This window comes from Montipora capricornis, chromosome 2 (genome assembly GCF_036669925.1).
Source record: "Montipora capricornis isolate CH-2021 chromosome 2, ASM3666992v2, whole genome shotgun sequence".
NCBI classification, from domain to species: Eukaryota; Metazoa; Cnidaria; class Anthozoa; order Scleractinia; family Acroporidae; genus Montipora; species Montipora capricornis.
The window spans coordinates 33482244-33497243 of NC_090884.1; the positions used below are offsets into that span (position 1 = coordinate 33482244).

Consider the following 15000-nt stretch of genomic DNA (forward strand, 5'->3'; position numbering starts at 1 on the left):
GCTTCCACGAGATGCAATAAAACTCTGCTAAACATTGGTAGCAGAGCGAGGTTCAACGAGATGAGTGGCTTACGAATTCAGAAGAACAAGTTGCGAAGTTTTATTTACGACATGAGAGATGAACTCATCAGTGGAATTGAGGACAAGAGTATTGACGAAAAGAAAGTGAAGCTGTTATACAACAAGATGTTAGATGCGTTCCAGGAGGTTAGAGAAATTTGTAATGATTTACATGAACAGTGGGAAGTGTACAAAGAAGTTGATAAACAAGCAAGATTGCAAGGTGAATTTACTCAAGTGAGTTCTCTTGTTCAGGCAACAACTCAATTGGTCAATGAATATGAGGAAGTTCTTCGAAATGAACAAGCACGTCAGCATGCACGTCACTATGAGAATGAACCGAGGATCTTGAAAGAAAGAAAGCCCTCTCGAACTGGTTTGGATCAACAAATAGAAAAATTGATCTCACAGTTGGAGAATTCCATAGCAGATATTGGACAACAACAGAAGGATATTTACCACAAGCTCACAACTACTAAGGGTTATCCCCCTGAAATGCCAATTCAGTTGAGTCAAACAGAGCCCTTACCTGAACAATCTGGAGGGATGACCCCAAACATTGACAGAAAAACACAGCCAGCCTTTGGTCAAGGGAGGAGATCGGAAGAATTCAAGAGTTCAACTACAAAGGTATCAACTGCTGCCAATATCGAGACTGTTCCTTTAACGTTAGTGAGTGCAGAACAAGGAGCCCGTCAAACAAGTTCAGCTTCAAATGATGCAGATCCATTCAAAGGTCTAACAAGAGTACCAATACCAAAGTTCAAGGGAGACAAGCGATCATTTGAGGCATGGTATGCTGGGTTCCATCAGATAATAGGGAGACACAACAAGGTACCACCAGAGCAAAAACTGCTGAGATTGTACAGTTGTCTTGAGGGAGAGGCGCTGTGCACTATTCAGAATCTGGGTTATTCTGCTGCTGCATATGATGTAGCTATAGCAAGACTAGTGCGAAAGTATGGCGGAAAGAGAAGAGAACTCACAATGAGGCTAGAAGAACTGGACAAGTTTCGTGGAGTACGTGAGGGAAATGCAAATGACCTTGAACATTTTGCAGAGTTATTAGATACACTCATTGTGAAGTTATGTGATGCTGGACAAGACGGTGAATTAGGGGCAGGTTCACTGTATGTCTCACTCCTCCGAAAGCTAAATGAGCAGTTGATAGTGAAGTACCAGGATTGGTTAAGGGAGAAACATTTAAAGGGCAACGTTAAAAACTTGCATGACTTTGTCAATGATGAAGCTGAAAGCTGGATGCTTGCATTAGAGACAGTCAAAGGATTGGGACAACAGAAGACAAGAGCCCTCTCTGGAGGCCGCACATTGGCAGTCTCCCAAGTGTCAGTTAAGAATAAAAACGTTCCTGAAAGATGTAAGCTCTGCTCAAAGGAGCATGGTCTGTGGCAGTGTAGCCAATTTAAAGCCTTACCAGTGCAAAAAAGGTGGGACAAAGCAAGAGAACTACGTGTTTGTTTCTGCTGCTTATCAAGCTATCATAGAAGTACAACCTGCAGGAGAAGCAGGTCTTGTTCAATTGATGGATGTCGTTCCAACCACCATCACTTGCTACACAACCAAGCTCACAAGAGAATTGCCATGGGCGTCTCAAAAAATCAGAACACCATGGGAGAACCAAAATCTGAAATAGTCCGTAACGACAGTTTCGCACTCACAAGTAATTCCATGGAAGGGGAGCCTGGAGCAGAAACATTTGTGGCTTCGCTCTCTAAAAGCACAGAATATCTTCCATTGAGGACCGCCCCAGTCATTCTGAAGAATGGAAGTAAGTCAATCCGCGTTAATGCTTTGCTGGATGATGGAAGTACTAGAACTTATGTAAATGAGGATGTTGCAGATTGCCTAGGGCTGGAAGGTGAGTCAGTTTCATTGAATGTCCGACTCCTGAATGACACTACAGCCCAGCTTAGAAGCCGATCAGTTAAATTTGAGCTAGAGAGCTGCGATGGTCGTGTGAAAAAGAGGTTGCAGCCCAGACAACAAAACGCGTTACTGGTAATATGCGCGCCATAAACTGGGTGGTGGAAAAGAAGAAGTGGTCGCATCTGAAAGGAATAAGGTTTCCATCACTGGGCAGACGTCCCATTATTGACATGTTAATAGGGTTGGACCTGTCAGATCTACATTGCTCATTAAAGGAAGTTAAAGGCAACCCTGGTGAACCCATCGCAAGGTTAACTCCTCTTTGATGGACAAGTGTTGGCTTATTCCAGGAAAATTCAGAAAATGAAGTTAATCACATGTCATTCTTCATTGGGGAGGAAAGACAACTAGACGCTTTGATTAAGCAGATGTGGGGGATTGAGGAACCTCAATCATGTTCACTGGTTCGTCCTCAAGACAAAGAAGCTGCGAAACTGTTCTGGCCACCCTCGAACAAACTTCCGAAGGATACGTGCTGGGACTGCCCTGGAAATCTGTTGCCCCATCCCTCGAAGACAACTACACCATGGCTTTAACTCGTTTAGAGAGTACAGAGCGTAAATTGGCAAAGCAGCCTGAGATAGCAGTAGCTTATCAAGAGGTAATCAATTGATATGAGAGAAAGGGATACATTTGTGAAGTTCAGTCTGAGAAGGAACAAGTAACTAAGGTGTGGTACCTTTCTCACTTTCCTGTTGTCAGACAAGACAAGAGTACAAGCAAAGTGAGACCTGTATTCGATGCATCGGCCAAGCATAAAGGGGTGTCACTAAATGATGTTCTCCACCAAGGGCCCCAATTGCAAAATGATCTCATCAATGTTCTAGTCAGGTTTAGACGATCACCAATAGCTCTAGTGTGCGACATTACAGAGATGTATTTTCAAGTACATCTGCAGCCAGCTGACAGATCAGTTCATAGATTTCTGTGGCGAGACATGAACAAGAATGATCCACCCAAAGTGTACGAGTTTACTCGAGTCGTGTTCGGAGTCAATGCATCGCCTTATCTGGCTCAATGGGTGGCTCAGTATAATGCCAAGTTAAACTCTGATGAATTCCCCAGGGCAGCAGAAACTGTATGCAAAAGTACCTACATGGACGACAGCCTAGATTCTGTGGAGACAGTTGAAGAAGCTATCAGGCTGCACCATGATCTCACTACGCTTTGGAAGCGAGCTGGTATGACACCAACGAAATAGCTCTCAAACAGTGAAGAGGTTCTGAAAGTGATGCCAAAGGATCATTGTATCGCAAATTTAAATCTTGAAGCACAAGTCTTGCCAGTCATTAAAACTCTAGGGATTTCCTGGAACTCAAACTCAGATCAGTTTACTTTTGTGGTGCACCCATCACCTGATGGTTTTAACTGGACAAAGAGAAGCTTTTTGAGTCGGACATCAACATTTTTTGACCCCTTGGGACTAGTATCGCCATTTACCATCAGAGCTTGCATTATATTGCAAGCAATGTGGACTGCTGGCCTAACCTGGGATCAAAGGCTACCAGTTGATCTTGCCAAGGCAACATCGACATGGTTTAAAGAGCTTCCAGATTTGTCTGGGGTCAAGGTACCAAGAGCTCTGAAGAAGTCTGAACAAGTCATAGATTCACAACTGCATATATTTACAGATGCATCACAGGAGGCATATGGTGCAGTAGCTTACCTGAGACACGAGTATCAGTCAGGAAGTACAACAGTTCGTTTTGTAATGTCAAAGGCAAAGGTTACACCGCTGAAATCCATTAGTGTTCCCCGACTAGAACTGATGGCAGCTATTGTTGGCTTACGAATCGCCGAAACAGAGGGGCAGACGCTCAGCCTTCCAAAGGATAAGTGGGTCTTCTGGTCTGACAGTTTGGATGTTTTGCATTGGGTACGTGGACATTCCCGTCAGTTCAAGCCATTTGTCTCAAACAGGGTTGGGGAAATACAGACCAAAACTGATCCTGCGCAGTGGCGCTATGCACCAACCAAAGTTAATCCTGCCGACAAATTGAGTAGGGGAATGCCAGCAGATGCATTGGTCAACGACCAGACCTGGTGGAATGGTCCTGAGTATTTGAGTGAGCCAGAGCGAATGTGGCCCCAAGTGCCCCTGCCCAGTTTCTGTTCAGATGACGTGGAGGGGAAACTAAAGTACAGGGTCACACTTCTTTACTCTTCTGAAAGAGAAGTAGCCATGCCCAAATTGAAGTGGAAAGACACAAGACTTGATCCAGAGCGATTTTCAGACTGATTTAGATTTCTTCTTGTTTTGGCCTACGTTGTTCGTTTTGTTCAAAACAGCTCAAAGGTGGCAAAACTTCAAGGCCCCTTACCAGTAGAGGATATCAATGATGTTGAGGTTATGGTTCTTCGTCAAGTACAACAGGAGTCCAACCCTGAGGAGTTCTCACGAGCTCGCAAAGGAGAAGCTTTACCTACAAGATCAAAGATATTACCAATCTCTCCCATTTTAGGAAGTGATGGGCTATTCTAATTAACAATGATTTAGACAAACATATACTGGCAAAAACTAGCGATAAAAGCGTCCGACGTTCCGGCGACATCTTGGCGCCATTGTCAAGCGACCTTCACAATTGTTTTAATGTGTTGAAAAAATGCCAGAACAAGTTCGATTGTCTAGTTAATGAGATGTTACTCATTAAACAATTAAGACCATGTTTAAATGTACAATCAGACTCAATTCGGGCTAAGGTCTTTGTCTAACTCATGCACATTTAATGACTCTGGACTCTTAGTTACTCTTGAGATCGCATATTTAATTTAGTTTCCCTTGACAATGGCGCCAAGATGTCGCCGAAACGTCGGACGCTTTTATCGCTAGTTTTTGCCAGTATATGATGGGCTATTACATGGAAAGAGCCGTTTGCGATTGGCAGAACATATTTCCTGGGAAGCTCGACACCCTATTATCCTTCCAAGAAAGCATCAAGTAACGAAACTAATCGTTGAACGCCTACATAAAGACAGCAATCACTCAGGGACAAATCAGGTTTTAGCAATGTTATCTGCTAGGTTTTGGATTCCTGGAGCTCGAGAAGAGATTCGTGATTGCGAAAGAGCATGCATGGTTTGCCGAGGAAGAAAAGTTCAGCCCGCTTTGCAGGTTATGGCTCTACTCCCTGCAGTGAGAGCAGAAATGTCACTTCGAGCATTCACCAACATTTCAGTTGATTTTGCTGGTCCATTCCTAACAAAGAAAGGAAGAGGAAAAGCTGGATTCAAACGCTATCTATGTCTTTTTGCATGCATGAACACCAGAGCAGTGCACCTAGAGATGGCATATGGTTTGGACACAGATTCATTTCTCAACGCATTCTACAGAATGACCTCACGAAGAGGATTTCCTGTTCAAGTAATCTCCGATAATGGCACAAATTTCGTAGGAGCCGAAAAAGAATTGCGCGAATTAGTGAACGCCCTTGACAAGACGAAAGTGCAAGAATTGACAGTGAACAGAGGTGTGGTTTGGACATTTAATCTGCCATCAGCACCGCATTTCAATGGCATGCATGAAATACTTATCAAAGCAGCCAAGCGAGCCATGTTTCGTGTAATGAATAAGGCAGATCTAACAGACGAAGAGCTGATGACTGCGATTCTGGGTGCCGAAGGGCTGATGAACTGTCGACCTATTACTTACCAGAGTTCAAATGTGGATGATGCGGAACCACTCACACCAAACCATTTTTTGTTTAACCAAGTTGGAGGTCAGTTTGACCCAGAATCTGTAGATGTTGAGCAATTTAATCCCAGAGTGAGGTGGCGACATGTTTAAGGAATTGTTCGTCAGTTTTGGAAGAGGTGGTTAAGAGAATGGTTACCATCCTTGAGCCCAAGAAAGAAATGGGGAAAAGAAAAGCGTGACTTAGAAGTAGGCGATCTTGTATTGGCGTTGTCAACCGATACACCGCGTGGAAAATGGCCGTTGGGAAGGATAGTTCAAGTCTTTCCTGGACCTGATGGACACGTTCGCACAGCAGACGTTAGAGTGAAGGGTTCAATTCTACGGAGACCTATTGTAAAGCTTTGCCCACTTGAGTGTAAAGCATAATACATCAACATTTCTATTGTCTGTTTACAATGATCAGTTTCGGGAAGTTCATACTATTGTGCAGTTAGGAAAATGACCTTATAGGCCATTTTGGAAGGGGAGAAATATTCTGAAGAGTTCTGGAATGTTCTATAAAACGTTACATAATTATTGTTGTTTTCCTGGAAAGTTCTAGATTGTGCTGATGTATATTTATAAGTGACAGATCATGGAAAGTTCTAGAATCCTAAAAATAAGTATTAGTAATGCCATGATTAATTTGCTTAAAATAGACACAAGGAATATTCTACACCACATAGTTAAAACCTATTTAAGAACCGTTGTTGTTAGCATTTGTTGTTAGTATTTGTTGTTGGAGATTTTAGTTCAGTTCCGGAAATTCAGATCAAGTTCAAGTGTAAAGTTCAACGCTTCCACGAGATCCAATAAAACTCTGCTAAACAATACCTCTTTTGGTAAAGGTAAAAGGTAAATTCTGCCACGAGCCTAGAAGGCCCACCAGGCCGGCACTTATCTCCGGTTTCTGTAGCATGAAGCGACTGGGAGTATTTCTACTCCCCCCTGGATGGGATGCTTGTCCATCGCAGGGTTACCCCCAGCATTAACTTCGCCGGTACCCATTTATACACCTGGGCGGAGAGAGGCACCGTGAGAGTAAAGTGTCTTGCCCAAGAACACAACACCACGTCCCCGACCAGGACCCGACCAGGACCCGAACCCGGACCACTCGATCCGGAGTCGAGCGCACTAACCATGAGGCCACCGCGCCTCCCGTATATACACCTCTTTTAACCCCCAAAAATCTGCATAGGCATTGTTTTCGACTTCTCTTGGGACATTTTCATGTCCTAGGAGAAATCGCACACAATGGTTATGCAAAAGTTTTGGGGGGTAATAGAGGTGTATCATGGGATTGTGCAAGTAGTAAATTACAATAATTTCAAATAAGAAAGCCCCCTTTTTTCAAGTGGTACAGTGTGCATCAGCTTCAGGTGATTCCACTTTAGACAATGATTAGTTCACTTTCAGAGCTTTTCTTGTTTCAGATACATTTTACCTTGATAGATATGCATCACGTGTGAAAAACAGAATGTATAATGCATATCAAATATCAAAAATTATAATAATAAGCTCACTGCTTTTCAAGAATCCGAATGTAACTGGCGTTTTTCTATTTTAAGACTGGACACAAATAATTTTTCCTAGAGGGCCTATGGTGGGGGCGGGGGGGAGGAATCCGCCCCTGTTTCTTGTTGCCAAGTATCGTGTTATGTACAATTGCTGGTAAACGAACAAAATGAGCAAATGAGAGATCTTTTCTCTGTTAACCTCAGAGATATAATAAATATCCTACTAACCTCGTTTTCTCGGTCCGTACTGTAAGTTACGGATCCTCGTTTTTTCCCGTTGATTTATGGCCCAAGCGAGAAGCGCTTCGGCCATAAATCAACGGGAAAAAACTCGGTCCGTAACTTACACTACGGACCTCGAACTCGGTTAGTAAGAGGTATTTATTTCGTTTAAGTAACCATAGGCCCTTTGCATAAATGGCACCGAAATTGAATAACAATACTAAACCCTAACCCTAACCCTAACCCTAACCCTAACCCTAAACCCTAACCCTAACCCTAACCCTAACCCTAACCCTAACCCTAACCCTAAAACCATCCTTAGTCTCGTGCTTATGTTTCTAGACAAAAGGATTTTTCACATGAATGTGAGGCTTAGGATGTACATTGCCATTTATGCAATTGGAGCGGTAAATTTGTTACTTGATTTGAAAAGGGTACATGTACCACCACTGCTTGGGTCAGGGTGTTTCAACTGCCGGTATTTTCGCCACCTGCACCTTTTAGGGGTTTTCGTGTCCGACCGTGTGTTTGTCTGGTTAACTGGCGAAGACCCGACCATGGTTGTTTCAAGATATGGCACGAAATAAATTGCGCGTGAATAATGCTAAAATAATCGTAAGCCTTTTTGAAAATTTTGTTTTGTTCATTTTTTGTCTTTTCTTTCTTTGTTAATTTAAACATATGGAAACACATGTAAAATTTATACAGTAGCTATACACCTGCATAAACATTATTACAAATATTTACTTGCATATTAAAAGCTAATATATCTAATAGAGAAATCCCAATCAACGAAACAAGGAACAAAACGATATGTATTTCTGAAAACACACCTTAGACGGATAAAGAGTCACCTAAAGAACTGTTACGGCACTTCTTCTTGAACTAGCCGTTATTTTTACCCCTTAAATTAACGTAACTTGTTGGGAGTCCCTTGCTGATCAAAACGTCTAGGCATATGATTAACAACTTAAGCATTTTATCGATGAAATTCGGAATATTCCCGTCTTCGAAGTGTAATGAAGCGTTTTTTCTTTGTGCTTAAATTCAAGAGTCACCAAGCACAGGATTGCAAAATGTTTCCGGTGCAATGTCGTGGATGTGGAAAGGAAGGAATTCCCCGTGGAGAGGTAAGGTTTCAAATAGCATAGAAATCATTCATTAAACTCTCATGAAAGCTAGGCTGAGGACCCATAATGAGGAGAATATTTGCTTTCACTAACCCCTAGAGCAAATGTATGCACGAAGAAACGAACCTTGTAATAAGTGCGGCTACTGACATTTACACAAGTCTCAATGGAGTGGACGTTCGATACATTTCTTCTTACGGGTAGATGACACCCACATATTTCGTATATTTCCATTCAATATGTCCCTGGTTCCATATTTGCAAACGTACTAGCTTTCGATTTTGTAAAATTATTGTTATCAGTAGTCGTTTATTTCCATCCTAATGTGATTTTGTCGTTTCCTATGGAACGCGATAACCACCTTGTGATACTTTTAAAAATTACATTTAGTGTTTTATTTATATGTACAAATGTAGCGGTTTTTTCACATTCTTCACTATACTAGGTGTTTTGCAATGGTGCGTGGTGCTTACAAGGACATACTTAATGATAAATTTATTATATTAATTACATCGTTATATTCAGTGCTTTATTCATGATATGAGGTGCTTTCTTAATAATGATGTTCGTTGCTTTTCTCCTCATATGCAGTGTTTTACCTTTGTTCAAAGTTTCATTTATTCTATATGGGTGATATTTGTTAACCATTGAATGCGGTAAACTGTTTCTGCCATGCAATGAGTCCGACATTGTCCTCACTATCATCATTGGAGACGAGGCCAACCACACAGGGAACCCTAGTTTCCGTTATTTTATGTTCGCAACTTTTATGTTTGGTCTGCTTACTTTAAGAAATCATCACCAATTCTGAAACCAATCTTTGAGGAGTTAGGGCTGGGTATTCTGAGTATTCATTACTCTTGTCTCTGTATTCAGACAATTAACGTCACAAGATGTCCCCCAAATGCTGCTCTTTAAGTAAAAATTAACTGCTGCATTTATACCCAAAGCTAAAAACAACTTTAACCTTTAGGACCTTATTGTTGAAAATAGGAAGCAAATGCTTAGACTTTAAGGGACACTTCGTGTTGGATGTCAAAATTGGGCGTGCATCTAATTAGGAGATATCCTAGATGTACGAGTGTGTGTTGTGGGGACTTGGGGAAAGACATTCTTTCGAGTTTTCATTAGGGTTTATAGGTCTACTTGACTACCATGTACCTGGTCTGGATTTTTCCGCAATGTTCAAGGTGGTTCCTTTAGCAGTACGTACGTGACGGAGGCTTCGTGATCGTTTCTAAAACGAAGACCTAAGACCAGAGACCCCATGGACTAAAACGAAGACCCCTTGATGTTCTTGCTCTTTGGTCATTTCAACGAAGAACAAGTGATGGCTAGCCCTTGCAGAGCAGACTCAGCCTTACGCAGACACTGGAAACACCTGCGCCTTGTACAAGGCACTACGCAGCAAGTGCAAGCTCCCTTGAGATCGTTAGATGGCAATAGCCTCCTCACTGACAAGGAATCAATCCTCCACCGCTGGACTGAGCACGTTGAGAACCTGTTTGAGGACAAACGCCAGGTTCAGCCGAGAGGAAATCAGGAAGATTCTCCAGCAAGCAGTAAAGACAGAGCTTGATATACCACCAACCCAGCAGAGGTGTACAAGTATGGGGGTGACACTCTCCTTGCAAAACTGATTGATTTATTCCAGGAATGCTGGGAATGTGGAGTTGTCCCACACAATCTTCGCGATGCGGTCATAGTCTCTCTGTACAAGAACAAAGGAGTGAAATCAGAGTGTTCCAACTACAGAGGCGTTACACTACTATCCATTGCGGGGAAAATCTTGGCAAGGGTACAGCTGGACAGACTCATCCCTTCAATCGCCGAAGAAACCCTGTCAGAAAGTCAGTGTGGGTGCAGAGCTAATCGAGGGACCACAGACATGATCTTCGTCCTGCGCTAAATTCAGGAGAAGTGCAGGGAGCAAAACATGGGACTCTATGCAGCATTCATAGATCTTACGAAGGACTTTGATACGGTCAGCCGAAACGGGTTCTCAAACATCCTTGCAAGATTGGGCTGCCCTCCAAAGTTCCTGAACATACTGCAACAGTTTCACGTAGGTCGGATGGGGCAGGTGAAGCACAGTGACGACCTTTCCGTCCCCTTCCCCATCGTCAACGGCGTCAAACAATGCTGTGTCCTCGCTCCAACGCTCTTAGCAATCTTTTTCAGCATGATGCTCAGAGAAGCAAAGGAGGACCTCACAGAAGGGATTTACATACGGTTCCGAACGAATGGGAGTGTCTTTAACCTCCACAGACTCATGGCCCACACCAAACCTCTTGAGGAGGTGATCCTAGAGCTGCTCTTTGCAGACGACTGCGCCCTTCTTGCACACAGTGAATAGCCCTGCAAGCAGTTGTCAACCGCTTTGCAGATGGAGCGAAGGCCTTCGACCTGACAATCAGCCTCAAGAAAACCGAAGGACTGTACCAGAAACCTCCGCGTGGAACCTACCACCCTCCAAGCATCAGTATTGAAGGAAACTTGATGAACGCCGTTGAGCATTTCACATACCTCGGGAGCGTTAGGATGTGGACAACCGCTTAGCGAAAGCTAGCAACTCCTTTGGCCGTCTACAAAAGCGTGTATGGAAGAATCACTCACTGCGCCTCGCAAAAAAGATCCTGTTCTACAGAGAAGCAGTTGTCACCAATCTCCTTTACGGTTGCGAGGCCTGGGTTCTGTACCGGAAACAGGTGCAGCTTCTGGCGCGCTTTCACCAACGATGCCTCCGGTCCATCATGGGCATCCGGTGGTAGGACTATGTGACTAACAACGAAGTCTTGGAGCGAGTTAATATTACCAGCATTGAGGCCATGCTTCTGACCAGCCAGCTACGCTGGGCAGGTCACCTGTCTCGCATAAAGGGCACAAGATTGCCCAAAGCCGTATATGGGGAACTGTGCCAGGGCAAACTCGACAGGGGTGCCCCTAGAAAGCGCTTTAAGGATCAGCTGAGGCGACAGCTTCGCGCTTCCGAAATCCCGGGAAAAGACTGGGAAAGCAGAGCCAGAGAAAGGGTTAGCTGGAGGGCACTGGTAAAGCGAGGCTCGGCAGCATTTGAGACAACCAGGAAAGAGACCGCGAAGGAGAGACGTAGAAAGAGGAAGGCTTCAGCCTTTCGGAGCCCCCCCGCCCAAGTATTTCCATGCCCAGGGTCTCAACGAGTATGCAGATCAAGGATAGGCCTTCACAGCCACCAGAGGGTTTGCCGTCAGAGTCAACGTTCCCATTGATCCTCGGACTTGAGGAACCAGCCATCATTGTTGAGGTAGTTGTAGGTGGTTGTTGATATTTTTGAGGTGGTTGTAGGTGGTTGTAAATGATTGTAGATTTTTTCAGGTGGTTGTAGATGGTTTAAGGTCGTTCCATGTTTTAGTAACTACGGTGGTACACCGAGGAGAAATCTGAAGGCAAATCAAGAAAACAGCGAACACCTCACGCTCAAAAGGATTGATATGAACAACGACCGAGTAAAACGACAAAAATATATATGTAATTGACACGTCTATGTTCAGTGATTAAAAGATTCTATTCTGGAGGCTGTTCGTTACCTAGTGCAGATAGAAAACGTGATTGATGGCGGTGCCGCCGCTTAATCCACCACACAAATCCAACAATAACTAACATTTTAACTCCCAAAGGTCTATCATATTCTATTAAAACAGACAAAGAAGGTCACACACTTACAATGCAATTAGTGAGCAATAGCGTGATCATCGTAAGGTTTTGTCTTTCTTGATTCTTCTTGACCTCTGGTGGTGTTGATTCGATGGCGTTCCACTCAAGCGACCCGAACTTTCGCCCGTGGCTACGTAACGTCACACTGGCATGAGGAGTGGGTTAAGAAACGTCACTGGAAAACAATACAGTTACCCCTCCCTCCTGCATCCAGCACACAATTCTTTTACATTTTTCAAACTCACGCTCCCAAAGCGCTCTAAAATCGCGCACTTAACGCCAGTGGCCTCAAAATTGACATTTTTGCTAATTTCATCTCGCTCTTTCCATTTCTAGCATCTATTGTCTACCACAACCACATTTTATAATTTACAAGGTCACGTGACATAATCATGCAAAGGGCCTATTTCTTTTGCGGCGTTTAATAGTCATGATCCAACCACGTTCCCAGGGCTTTTCCTTATCTTTGGCGGTGAAAAACCCTGGGAACAAGGTTGGTCATAATCAAGTTTAACATCTTTTCTTAAAAAGATGTTTCCACATGTCACTTTACAGGTTCGTTTGAACTTATTTTAAATTTTAAACCATTAACGAAGTGCACCCTGATGATCACAACGTTAAACTGCAGGATGCCCCTCGTGGCCTCTAGTTAACTCCGGACCTCCGTTTTGAATTTGAATGTTTTTGACCTTGTTATCGTTATAACAACTTTTTAAGCCGTACAAGATAAGTCAGTTTTATTAAAAATAGAATTAGAATTAAATCTATTGTAGAATTGCATTATAATATAGTACATGATCAATATACATCTCTCACAGTTAGCAAAAGCAAGTCGAGGCGAGCAGTGGTTACACGTGTATAAAAGAGAGAACAAGTAGAAATGGCTACAGTATTCTGTTGTGTTTTACAGACAATACATTAGAGAACAAAGTATACAAAGAAGTAAATATCATCTAAAATCAAATCAGTACAAACTGCAAATATGAGAAGCGAGAGTATTAAGATATTTGCTATTAAGGTAAATCAATGTAAGCACCTCGTATCGTGGAAAAAGCAGCCTCCACATTTCGCATTAAGCATGCGTTAAAAATTTAAGTGTATTCGGTGTCAGTCACACGTGACCAGTAGCCACAAAACCACAAAACGAAAACGGGATATTTTCCAACAACTCCGGCAAACAACGACAATCAAGGAATCATTTCATTGGAAACTCAAGATAGTCCATACTCTTAAAATGCCATTTCATTTTTTTTACTGAAAAATTTATAGGTTTCTATCAGACTAGTTTCGGTAACCGACACATAGGAAAAACTCATGGGAATTCTAAAATTGCCACGCTGTTGTAAATTTCAAAATATTGATAATGCGTGGCGATTGATCATGCGCAAAAATTAAAAAAACAGGTGTGACAAGTCGAAACTGGACTGACTGATCCAGTTCTTTGGATGAGCGGCAAATCAAAGAATGTGGAGGCGGCGAGCAGTCTACTTTCCTCTTCCCGACTTATCTAGGAAGATCGAAAGAGACTCTGCTCGCAGGGTACCAATATGATGAAGTAAATACCGAATTTGAGAAGAAAACCAACGCATATAGTAACCAGAGCATCAAATAGAAGTATCATATTGTCAAGGCAGTTAGGGCGTTCAATACGTTTCTATGTTGAGCGTGTTGTAATTATGTAACTTTAAACTGAAACGAATTATGTCTCGCATAGATGGAAAATCACGTGAACCCCAACAATGGTGACTGCGAAGCAGTTGAGAAAGGCTGCAGATTTGAGCAAATCGGATGTGAAGTTAAACAGGTTGGTACGTCACGACTTTTGACGAAAATTTATATTCTTTTTCCGTTTTGACTTTCCTTTTTCCAATCACTGGAAGCTTAATTTTCTGCTCGGCCACATATCAATTTGAATAAAAAGAAGTGGAGATTTCCAATGAGCTTTAATAATCTTTTGTTGAGGGGAAGGGCCCCTAATGCCTTTAACAAATTCAGGGATTCATTTAGTCTAAGTGGTTGTCTGTGTTAAGTAAGGGGATGCAAGCGATTAAACAAGATATGGTGTTATTCTGATTTCGTTCTTCCTTCTAATTTCTCTGATATATAGACTGAATTGCTTAATAAGCTGTTAACGTAATTTACAGAAAATGAAGCAATCTGAGGCAAGCAAGCACAATCAGTTGTGTTCCGTTCTTCATCTGAACCTTCTATTAAGTTTTGTCCTTCGTCTGGAGAAGCAGGTGAGGACCCAGCTAACTCCACTGACGGGTGCATATGGTGGAGGTATCTCTGATGAGTGGATAACCAATTCAGAAACGTTCATTTCTAATGCAATATCACGAATAGATACAGTTATGAATGAAACAACAGATCTGAGACAAAAGCTACACGATCACGACCGAAGAGTTAATTTACTGGAAGGGACACTTATATCCCGAAATGGCCCGGTAATGGCACCCATGCACTCATCTCTGCAGTCTCTTCCGTTGCCAGGCGATGTTCCTAGACGACTAACGAACGCGGAAAATGCAAATAATAATATGGAGTTTTTGATTGGTGAAACGGGACGCGAGTTGGAAAACGTCAAACTTGAGGTATGTGACACACAGAAACGTGTATGTTTCTTTCACGAAAAAGGTACTTGGGTAAGGGCCGGGTCGCACTAAGCGTATTTTTGGCAGACAGTTTTCAACTTTCAATTTTTTTTTCTTGGTCGCACTACCGAAATTTGCAGTTCCAAAACATCCTTGATTGACAT

At 42.7% G+C, this 15000-nt stretch overlaps 1 protein-coding gene across 6 annotated transcripts in view; it reads left to right on the forward strand.

The window, feature by feature from the left end:
* The window catches only part of LOC138019347 (TNF receptor-associated factor 2-like), a 46169-nt gene that overhangs the window by 11737 nt on the left and 19432 nt on the right, over positions 1 to 15000 (forward strand). For all 6 annotated transcript variants that reach the window (XM_068866135.1, XM_068866143.1, XM_068866106.1 and 3 more), the window contains exons 6-8: positions 8472 to 8549; positions 13957 to 14046; positions 14387 to 14836. In XM_068866135.1, the coding sequence (XP_068722236.1) occupies positions 8472 to 8549; positions 13957 to 14046; positions 14387 to 14836 (618 nt within the window). The remainder of the gene's footprint in view (positions 1 to 8471; positions 8550 to 13956; positions 14047 to 14386; positions 14837 to 15000) is intronic.